General features: G+C 43.4%; 1 protein-coding gene across 3 annotated transcripts in view; it reads right to left on the reverse strand.

The window, feature by feature from the left end:
* Positions 1–12,058, reverse strand: part of ARHGAP6 (Rho GTPase activating protein 6) — a 479,646-nt gene that overhangs the window by 89,596 nt on the left and 377,992 nt on the right. For all 3 annotated transcript variants that reach the window (XM_074992808.1, XM_074992819.1, XM_074992830.1), the window contains exon 2: positions 11,366–11,525. In XM_074992808.1, coding sequence (XP_074848909.1) covers positions 11,366–11,525 — 160 coding nt within the window. The remainder of the gene's footprint in view (positions 1–11,365; positions 11,526–12,058) is intronic.

Here is a 12,058-nt window from a genome sequence, read left to right on the forward strand (position 1 = left end):
TGGGCAAATCAGTAAATATCCAGACCTCAGGGAAATCTGGTCATACAGATATATAAGTAGAAAGGAAATGTTTAGTCAGACATGATCAGCATACTTTTTGTTTGGGTTTGATGTGAGACTTCTCCAGCTGGCTGATGTACCCCCCATTCTGTAACTTTTAAACTGAATCCCAGGTAAACAATTCCTTGTGCTTTAATCCACCTTTTTTTAGTTGCTCTGTAACACCGAGCAACCACGTATGTTTTATCACATATATCTTTTGTTTTGTTAATTGATCACCACTTTTTCAGGAAATGATTTGATTCGCGTATCCTCGAGGAGTATCTGTGTATACCATACCTAAGATTGACAGGTCAGCTACCACACTGCAGCTTAAACCCTTCCTCTTTGCTTTCAAATGCTCTACTAAGGGAGTTTAAGGCTTTGGGGTCACCCCACGGGGAGGCATCCCAACTGTGTCTTCCTGGATTCGAAAGAGGGATTTTCTCATTTGGGTGGTGGCAGCTCTGTGACCTTGGGAACCTTTTAAACAGAAGCCTATAGAGGCAAGGTATTTTTAAGGTTTCTTGTAGACCCACACCTCCTGCACTTGGAGTATCAGAGTAGAGAACAGTCTTGAACTCTCCTTTTCTGTGACACTTGCAAAAACTTCACAGAAGGTAAGCCACTGCCTACTGCACTAGTCAATACTGTTTGCTTGTCCTCTCCCATCTGTCTGTCTGTATCTATCTGTTGTCTCTTATATTTAGATTGCAACTGTTTGGAACTGGAGCCATCTTCTTTGCAATTTATTTGTATGAGGCCTTCATCCAGGATTGGGTCACCTAGATGCTACTGCAATACAAATAATAATGAGAAGAAAAAATTGCCTATCACAATGTAACACAAACTTATTTAGAGCACAGAAAAATGATGAATCTATCTGCTTATATTTCACTATCAATCTACAGATTCCTAGGACAAAGGCATGTCCTAGACCTTCAGCAGTGTCATTTCAGCTGTCCTGCTACAAAAGCACATGGCATTACTGCATGCTCAGCTCCAGATTGAAAGCAACAACCACACTCTAGGCATATATAAAAAGAACTTTTTTCCAGCTCTATACAATAATCATAGGCTGCCTCAAGCTGTCAGAACTAGTCATAAATTAAAACTAATATACAAAATGCTGTCCTTGTGTGAATGTTTTTTTATTCTAAAGTGGGTTTTGAAATGTGAAATGTGCCACATAAGCTGTGTCTACACGTGCACGCTACTTCGAAGTAGCGGCACTAACTTCGAAATAGCACCCGTCGCGGCTACACGCGTCGTGCGCTATTTCGAAGTTAACTTCGACGTTAGGCGGCGAGACATTGAAGTTGCTAACCTCATGAGGGGATCGGAATAGCGCCCTACTTCGACGTTCAACGTCGAAGTAGGGACTGTGTAGACGATCCGCGTCCCGCAACGTCGACATTGTGGGGTCCTCCATGGCAGCCATCAGCTGGGGGGTTGAGAGACGCTGTCTCTCCAGCCCGTGCGGGGCTCTATGGTCACCGTGTGCAGCAGCCCTTAGCCCAGGGCTTCTGGCTGCTGCTGCTGCAGCGGGGGATTCATGCTGCATGCACAGGGTCTGCAAGTCGTTGTCGGCTCTGTGTATCTTGTGCTGTTTAGTGCAAGTGTGTCTGGGAGGGGCCCTTTAAGGGAGCGGCTGGCTGTTGAGTCCACCCTGTGACCTTGTCTGCAGCTGTGCCTGGCACCCTTATTTCGATGTGTGCTACTGTGGCGTGTAGACGTTCCCTCGCTGCGCCTATTTCGATGTGGTGCTGCGCAACATCAATGTTGAACATCGACGTTGCCAGCCCTGGAGGACGTGTAGACGTTATTCATCGAAATAGCCTATTTCGATGTCGCCACATCGAAATAGGCTACTTCGATGTAGGCTTCACGTGTAGACGTAGCCATAGAACTATAAAGAATTGACAAAAGCAGTACAAATGTCTCCCCACTAGCCTGCTCATACAGCTAAATTCCCACACAGAGGGACCACTTTTAGAAGTCACAAAGCCATGTGCTCGCCATACTTATTCAGTTCTCAGCTCTTTTGCTGTCACTGTCTCACAGCCATTGGTCAGCCCTACTGGGATGGGCTGAAAGACTAGTGTGAACTAGATCACATCCCAGTGGTGTGTGGTGTGGAGAAATGCAAGGTGCTTCATGTTACTTAGGAGATCTATGATGATATTCACTTAAGCTGTTCCCTGAAAAACCAGTATGAGTCATCCTTCTTTGCAGCACTCTCTTGAGCATGCTGTAAATTCCTCTCTATTCTTTAAAAGGAAGCCGCTCCATTACCTTAACCTCCCCTGTGCACAACTGTGGAAACAACCTGTTTCCTCTCTCTGACACTCCACCCAACATCTCAAAGGAAAGAGCCATGAGATTCATCTAGTTTGCATAGTAATTTGATGATGATTGGGAGAATTAGTCCTATCTGCCATCAAGACCCATAGATTCATGGAATTTAAATAAGACAAGACCATTAAATTGTCTATGCTGACCACTTTTACAAGACAGGACATTAAATTTCCCCAGGACACCGAGGTACTGAGATCAAGAAGTTGTGTCTGAATACAGAATATCTTCAAGAAAGGCACTCTGATGACATCGAAAGATGCAAAAGCAACGATTTCCCTTGGTAATTTGTCCCAATGATTAATCGCTATACTGTTAGGCGACATTTACACTGACTGGACCTGCTGGCAGCAATATGCAAATGGAGGGTCTTGAAAATGCAAATAGATGCTCATTTGCATATTTGCTTGCTGGCAGAGACTGCTGCTGACAGAAAAAAAGAAGTGTAAACATGGTTCTGCCGGCAAAACCCCGCTTTGTTGGCAGCCTTTCGTGCCTCATTTTTTCCAGGCATAAAAGGCTGCTGAAAAAGTGGGGTGTTTCACTGGCAGACCTACGTTTACACTGCTTTGTTTCAGCCAGCAGCAGCCTCTGCCGGCGAGTGAATATGCAAATAAGTGTAGCGTCACCGTTAAAAATGTATGCCTTGTTTCTACTTGGAATTCATATGTTTCTGCTTCCTGCCATCAGTTCTTGCCTTCCCTGCTAGATTTAAAGAGTGCAATACTATCTCACCTCAAAAGGTGATTACAACCAAGTCACCTCTTAATCTTCCTCTTTATTTAAACTGAACAGACTGAGCTTTCTAAGTTACAAAATCACAGAATCATAGAAGATGAGGGTTGGAAGAGACCTCAGGAGGTCATCTAATCCAACCCCCAGCTCAAGCCAGGACCATCGCAACTAAATCATTCCAGGCAGAGATTTGTCAAGTTTGACCTTAAAAACCTCTACGAATGGAGACTCCATCATCTTCCTAAATAACAATTCAAGTGCTTCACCATCCTCCCAATGAAATAGTGTTTTCCTAATATCCAGCCTACACCTCCCCCACCTCTCTTTCCATCCTCTTTAGAACCCCCAGGTCCAGATAATTGAAAGCTGCTATCAAATCTCCACCCCACTTGCACATTTTCTGTTCATGTGACTTAATAAGCCCTGTTCCCCCAGCCTCTGCTCATAAGTAATGTGTCACATCCCCCTAATCATTTTTGTTGCTCTCCACTGTACGCTCTCCAATTTGTCCACATTCTTTCTATAGCAGGGAAGGCAGCCCCAAAACTGGATGCAATACTACAGATAGGGCCTCACCAGTGCTGAATAGATGAGAATAATCACTTCCCTTGATCTGCTGGCAGTGCTCTTACTTATGCAGCACAATGTGTCATTATCCTTCTTGGTAGCAAGGGCACACAGTTGCCAAATCCAGCTTCTCATCTGCTGTAATCCCCTGGTATTTTCCTGCACAACTACTGCCTAGCCACTCAGTCCCCAGCCTCTCTTCCCAGCTAAGTGTCTTCCAAGAACTTGCTGAGAGTGAAATCCACCCCTTCATCCAGATCATTAATGAAGATGTTGAAGAAAACTGGCCCCAGGATTGACCCTTGGAAGCACTCCACTTAATACCAGCTGTGAGCTATGTGTTGAGCCCAACAATCTGGCCAGTTATCTATCCATCTTGTAATTCATTCTTCCAGACCATACGTCCTTAACTTGCCAGCAAGAATACTATGGAAGACCATATCAAAAGCTTTGCTAAAGTAAGGTATATCACATCCACTGCTTTTTCCATATCCACAGATTCAGTTATCTCATCATAGAAGATGATCTGGAACGCCTTGCCCTTGGTGTATCCATGTTGACTGTTGCTGACCACCTTCCTCCTGCTCCTGCACGAGATCCAGCCCAAAAGACCTGTGCATGTTCAACTTTTCTAAATAGTCCTTAACCTGTTTTTTTCACTACTGAGGGCTGTTCACCTGCTCCCCATATTGTGCTGCCAACTGAAGCACTCTGGGAGCTGACCACATCTGTGAAGATGGAGGCAAAAAAAAAGCATTGGGTATTTCAGCTCTTTCCACTTCATCTGTTCTTAGGCTGCCTTCCCCATTCAGTAAGGTTCCCACACTTTCCTTGACCTTCTCCTTATTGCTACTATACCTATAGAAACCCTTTTTGTTATCCTTATCCTTTATCTTGTTTTTATACTTCTTCCTAGTCATCTGTCAAAATTTTCATTTCTTGTAAGCTTTTCTTTTTGTGTTTAAGTTCACCAAAAATTTACTTTGTAAGCTAAACTGGTCGCCTTTCATATTTGCTATTATTTTTGCACATTGGGATGGGTTGTTCCTGCTCTTTAAAATACAGTCAGCTCACCTGAATTCTTTTCCCTCTCATACTAGCCTTCCAGGGGATCGTGCCCATCAGTTCCCTGGAGGAGTCAAAGTCTGCTTTTCTGCAGTCCATGATCCATGTCCTCCTGCTGTCCTTTCTTCCTTTTGTCAGCGGCCTAACCTCAACTACTGTCGTGGTCACTGCCTCCCAGGTTGCTACCTACTTCTGCTTCCCTTACCACATTTATCCTCATTGTGAGCAGCATGTCATGAGGTGCACGACTCCTAGTTGATTCCTCCAGCACTTGCACTAAGAAGTTGCCCTCAACGCTCTCCATAAAACTTCCTAGATTGTCTGTACAAAACTGTATTGTTCTTCCAGCACATGTCAGGGTGACTGAAGACCTCTATGAAAACCACAAGAAGTCCTGTTGCACCTTATAGACTAACAGATATTTTTGAGCTTAAGCTTTCATGGGCAAAGACCCACTTTGTCTTCTCCGAAAAAAGCTTAGGCTCAAAAATATCTCTTAGTCTGTAAGGCGCCACAGGACTTCTTGTTGTTTTTGCGGATACAGACTAATACAGCTACCCCTCTGTTATCTATGAGAACCAGGGCTAGTGATCTGGAAACCCCTGTGAGTTGCCTGAAGAAAGCCTAGTCTACTTCATCTTCTTGGTCTACTGGTCTACAAGAGATGCCCACCATGCCATCACTCTTGTCACTCTCACGTCTAATGTTAACCTAAAGTCTCTCAGGAGGCTCTTCTCTAGTTTCATACTGGAGCCCTAAGTAATCACACTGCTCTCTTACACTCTCTTACTGCTCTCTTCACCTTTTCTCCCTCGTCTGTTTATACCCATCCGTGACTTGTGACTTACACCAGAAGTTAGACATGTGACTTACACCGCGAAGTCTCTGTTATTACAATCACATCCTAGTTCCTTGACTGCACCAGTTCTATCAGTTCTTCCTGATTGTTTCACAGGCTTCTTGCCAGCCACATAACTAGCTGACTACCCTACTTTCTCAGCAGGGATTCGGAGGCTTCCTTTGTGGAAACCTCCTCTTTGTATTTCCTCACCATGTCCCACTTTCCTCTGGGCTTAGCTCACCATCCACAGCAGAACCTAGTTTAAAGTCCTCCTCATTAGCTTAACAAGCCGGCCTAAGAAGATGCTCTTCTCTCTCTTTGTTAGGTGGATCCTATCTCTTCCTAGCAATCCTTATTCCTGGAACAACATCCCATAGTCAAAGAATCCAAAGCTTTCTCCGTTATAAAAATTCTTCACTAACAACAACTATTTCAGATATATTAGTTAGCAGCTCATTAATTCATTGTGCTCTGCAGATCGTGTATAAATGCTAATTTTTGAATCCAAAAGTCAAACACTTTACAAAAGCAGTCTTGGGATTTTTGTTGTGTGGTAGCAGTAAGAACTCTATGTGGCACTTTCTATGTGCAAGTGGAAAAGTGTTGAAAGAGACCAGAGGTGGACAAAAAGAGATATGTTCTGTCCATATTCCTTTTGACAAAGTGAAGGGAGAAGGTAAACCACTAAATTTGGGCATTGCAGCCAGTGACACCAACTGAATGGTCTAATAAGAATGTCTAAAACTGCTTGAGCTGGTTCTAATGATCACTGCTTTATACCCACTGTGAACCCCCTTGCTCTGCACTTTGCCTGGGGGCAGATTCCCTGCTGGCAGATCTGTGGGATTGAAGGCCCTATTTGTACACTACTATACAAAACTTTTTTAATCCACAAACCAATAGTTGAATCAGTTCATCTCCAGATTACTGACAGGAACACTGTATGTGATGGAAAGTGGGCTACATTTGTTTTTATTTTGCTGCATAGAGGCACAGAGAGGGTGACTTTTGTCTCCTGGGATGCCTCTTTCATTTTGCAACATGGAATTTCAAAACTGACTACAGACAACTGGATTGTTATCATGGTAATAACACAATTTGTCTATCTGCACCAAGATGTTTACTGTGTTGTTATGTTTCCTGTGTGATTATGGCATGAAGTCATGTTGCAAATAAGAAATATAATGGAGCAATTTTGGGGCAGCCAAGGGACTTATTCATCTGACTCTACACGCAACTTTGTGAAAACATCAATTATTATTCATTCCACAGTATTGTTTGTAGACTATAAACAAAACACTTCCTAATTGTGATTTCACAGATTTACTTTAGAGAAGAATCAATGGCACAGAGGAAAACGAAAGTATAAGAATAAAGTATTTTTGATACCAGGTCATTTTCACATGGCCCAAAAGAAAAAAAAATGATCAAGTGCCAGTGAAGTAAATGGAAAGACTCTCACTCACTGCAGTGGGCATTGGATCAGACCCAAGAATGCTCCAATTTTGTGCCTGGCACTGAGTGGTGCATGTGCAGAGGGCGTATCATACTTCTTAAAGTACAGTGGGGCAAAGGAAAGAGCAAAGAGGGAGTGAAGAGCCAGGCTTTTATCCTCGCAAGCAACACCAGTAGAGATGGCTAGTCCCAGAGGGCAGCTGAAACCACACAATCTTACATGGGGGCACAGTGATTGCTCATTCATAGAATTTGAGGAGGGGCTATGTCCACGTCAGCTGCAATACATCCTGGAGCTCCCTCTCTGAGGCACAACAGCACAAACTCAGTTTTCCGGAATTCAAGTCCCTGCAAAGTTTCTTCAATTCAAAAATGTATATATTTAAAGTAGAAGTAGAAGATCAATAGAACCGAAAATCCAGGCTAATGAGGTTGATATATTGTTTCTTTGCAGCTTGCTTCATCAAAGAAAGGAGAAACAAAAAACCTTAACACCTGAATCAAGTAGTCTCCAATTTAACTTTCCCCCAACTCAAGATATTGGCAGATATAACTGGCATTAATTTACAGGCCTTCAATCCATGTGACAATGCTCACATACAAGTCAAATAAAATTTATTTGATTTTTATTACTTTCAATTCTTTTACTAAAATCTAACTAAAGTACCTTCTCTTCAGTTTTGAACTCTCTCTCTCTCTCTCTCACACACACACACACTGAGTGCTTCGATGCAATTTCCATAATGCCTGAGAATGCACATCATTCAGATTTACGAGTATGTGCACAGTATTCATTTTTCCAGGATCCTCTCCACTGTTTTTCAGCAGCTGCATTACACAAGCTTCATTAGTTCCTAATTGTCCAATATTTCCTCCTTACTTACCTTGTTAAAGACCAATTACAAAAAGTATTTCAATGCCTTAGCCATTTGTGCTCAGCATACTAATGGCTGCTTTATACATACCTGGATAGTTTTAAAATTAGCATCAATTTCATTTCCCTCCTAATGTACTAATGGGCTTGTTCTCTCTCCATCCATTGCTACATGCTACCTCTATGGCCTTAGCTCCCCTTTAAGTTTGAAGCTCCTTTGTGCTGGGACTGCACATAAAAAGACAAAGTCATACCTCAAGGAAAATACAGTCTACCAAATCATATTCTAGTGTTTCCATGCCCACTTATATTTCTAAAGGTATTTTATTTTTATTCTCCTTAATACACTGGTTATCAGGTAAGCATTTTGCTGTCTTAATATAAATTTTGTTCTGCAAGCCTTAACTGCCTTGGTATATGCTTGGTTAACTTCATCATTTTTATTGCATTTTCCTTTCCAAACGCATTGTGGATAATTGTCCACCACTGATGGTTCCTTTTAGTTGGTTAAGATTCTTTCACACTCATGCACTTTAAAATGATTTTGTGCTTAGCTGTCTCCACTCCTCCGTTACATCTCTTCTACTTCATCATACTTCCAATACCTGCAGGGCCCCAATTTAGGAAAATGGCTAAACACATGCTCAAGCCCATTCATATTTAGCAAAACACTTAAAGGTCATTTTTATCTTTTAGCAAGTGCTTTGCCGAACAGGGAAGTTCCACTGCAGGAGTAGTCAATTTTTTTTGTCAAGCTCCAAACTTGTTAGTCAAGGTCCAGATTCAAGGGAGAGACTTTGCACCCCGGTTCAACAAAAACACACAATACCCAGGGCCTATTACTAATATTTATGGTTTCCCATATGGGTTATCATATTTCAAGTTCCCAAAAAGAAGACACTGCTGGGGAGGGAGCTCTGAAGGAGAGGGTATGGGCAAGGAGGGGAATGTGCTGGAGGGATGTGTGTGTGTCTGGGTGTGAATGAACTGAGAGGGGGGTTACTGGAGGGGTGTGCAGGGATTCAGGATGGGGCATGTGTACAAGGACAGGGTTGTGAGGGGTGCTGGTGTGGTGTGTGTACTCAGAAGTAGTTGTGTGGGGGTTGGTGGCAGGGGTATCTGTGGCTTCATTTTTGAGATCAGGGCAGTGTTCCCTGTCATGGTGGTGGACACAGTGCCCAGCCACCTTCACTTGAATTGAAGACAAATTGTACTGCAGCGGTGGTGTTGTCACTCGACTGGTCTGTAAAACTGAAGTTATACCCATTAAATCTTTTTTTCTGAGGGGGAACAGGTACTGTAGTGGTACTCAGAGAGGCTGACTGCATCCATCTGACTACAAACTCATGCAACAGTTTCTCTGATGTTGCTGGCAATTATGGCTTTATGAACTTGGCAGGGACTTGGGACATATTCTACTAGATTTTAAGAACAACCAGGCTAGAGCCTTCTATTTCATTCATAGACAATTTATTATTTTTATTCAGAACTGGCATTTTGTGTTTTGTTTAACTTCAACCAGCTCTGATGTGCAAGGGGACTGTTAGCCCCTAACTAAAACTCATTGTTGATTTTTTGTTTTTGTTTTGTTTGTTTGTTTGTTTGTTTGTTTGTTTGTTTGTTTTTGAGGTTTTTTGAGGGGTGGGGACTGGCTAGCCCCAGTACCAGAAGAAAGGGGAGGGCCCATGAAAAAAAATCAGGACCCTGAGACTGACAGTGGCCAGGAACAATGGGAAGAGGCCAAAACTCCAGGTCAACCTGACTGACAGGATGGGTAAGCCAGCAAGGGAGTCAGCAGGCCATGGGAATCCAGCTGTCTGTGTGAGCTGGATCTGCCTGTGGTGACAGAATGGGGCTGTGCTAAGGAGACGTGTGCCTGAGCTGAGCAGGAGAGCACAGCCCAGGAACCACGGGAAAGAGCAAAGACCTGGAGCCAATACAGAGGGTACTCTGCCTGGGAGCCAGTGCAGCGGGCAGAGTCATGCTGGAAGAACTGCTGCCACAGAGCCAGAGGGGCCAGACAAGCAGCTCAGGAGCTGGGGCTGAAGCAGTCTGGAGCTGGGAGTGGTGAGCAGCAGGGGAGAAGAAGCGGAACCCTGTGCAGAGGGCCCAGTGCAGGAGTATACCACCAGCAAAAAGGACTCACAGGCCAGACTTGGAAAGGGATCAAAACCCCAACAGGGGAGGGGCTGACACTGGCGGGGAAGGGTCCTTCCACCCACAACCAGTGTCTCACCTACAGCACCCCTGCAACCCATACCAGGCCCTGAGAAGGAGGTCTGAGACCTACAAAGAACAGGCTGCCCTTACCCTCCCAGGACACTGTTTGCGAGGTATCCATGCCATAAAGGGGAATGAAGCATTTTCCATTGACTTTTTCCATTTTCTCCTTATTCTTTTTTTAAAATTATTAACTACTATTTACAAATTGTATTTGCTTGAACACCATGTAGTCCTCAGTGGGTCAGGGAAACATCCAGTGAGGAGAGAGAACCCCAGAAGGGGGATACCCTAGCCCCTGCCCTCAGCAACCACAACCAGTGTGGGGATTAATACCCCAGGAATCCTGGGACCAGCCTCGTTGGGGTTAAGAGGACTTTGACACACAGGGGAGAGGAAGGGGAGCCCTCATGGTATGGAGGCCTCTGGGTAAAGGAAATGGGAGCAGAGGATCTGATACTTTTGCTGGCTCATTTCACTGAGCTAGTGCAGAAGCCAGAAAAGTCCCCACCAGGAGTGGGACCATATTCTTGGTTACAGATATATCAAAAAAAGTAGTCCTATGGCATCCTTATGCATGTGTTGCTGCCTTACCTATTAACATCATCACAAGCTAAACAAAGCCAAAGGTGCGAATTGAGCTGCTTCTTTTCATCTCTTAAACAAGTACAGACAAATATGAAGAAATGACAGATAAGAACAGACGTGCAGATATGGAGGGCCTAGTTCAGCGTCTACTGAAGCCTTTCCATTATCTTCTAGTGGTTTTCAATCTGGCCCACAGTAATGAGAATACCAGTTTACAAGAGAACACCACATCTTGATTCTCAAATCCTCACCTTTCCCTGAAGGAAAAGTTATGCCAACAGGTCAATTTTTCAAAAGTAACAAGTGATTTGGGATGTGGCACTCTTTGGGTGCCCAGTTTTAGACTTCTTAAGTGGCTCTGATCTTCAGTTAATGTTAAGTATTCCCCCGAAAACCAGGATGTTTTAAGGTCTCTCAGGTTGGATATCCATAAACTGAGGCACTCAAAAATCACTAACTTACACGTTTGTTATGATCAAAGAAAAATATAATATATGATCATGCCAAGCAGTGACCACAATACTCTACTTTTCTTCCTGTATTTCTGTCATATAGAGTTTGTGCTTTACCAAACAAATGTTTGAACTTTCACCATCCTGAACAGAAATGGTTGATGCAGCCCTTACCTTTGGGAATAGTGATCTGACAACCTAGGTCACAGTCCTGCTGCAACTGATAAAAAGCCACTTCCTGCAGTCGGGCACGCTCCAATTCCGAAAGGCTCTGAACGGGAACTGACTTCAGCCGAACGCTGCGCCCTGACATACTGTTCCAAGTGAAGTCACCCTACAGGAAATCAAGTGAAAAAACATGAAGCATCATATGCATACCTTAATAAACATACCCTACTCTTTTGTTGGTTAAAAAACTCCAAACAACACAGACCCCTTTTGTTAAAAAATTCAATTCTTGACCAGTCCTGACCTTTGAAATATCATCTTGGTTTTGTTAGAATCAATCTATGCATTAAAAAACAAAGCAAATCAAAAACCCTCCACATCACCCCTGTCTGGAAACATTTTCCTACTATTGCTACAAAAACATTAGGATTCTTAAAGAACAAAGGGGGAGGGGGAAGTAAGCTTTGATTTTCCCAAGTTTGGTTCCTTCATGCATTTGATGGCACTTAGTGTACATGTTTTCCTACACAATCAGTTCAACATGCAGGAAATGTACTGAACTCTTTACCATACATAGCTTACTTTCCATAAGTGCTGATTGCCTTATTTGGGTTTATGCCGGTGTTTCACCAACAAGACCAACCTCTTCCCAACATCTCCCCTCTCCTCCTCATGGGCTGTATCAGAATTTGGTTTATG

The sequence above is a fragment of the Carettochelys insculpta genome, chromosome 1 (assembly GCF_033958435.1).
Source record: "Carettochelys insculpta isolate YL-2023 chromosome 1, ASM3395843v1, whole genome shotgun sequence".
Lineage (NCBI taxonomy): Eukaryota > Metazoa > Chordata > Testudines > Carettochelyidae > Carettochelys > Carettochelys insculpta.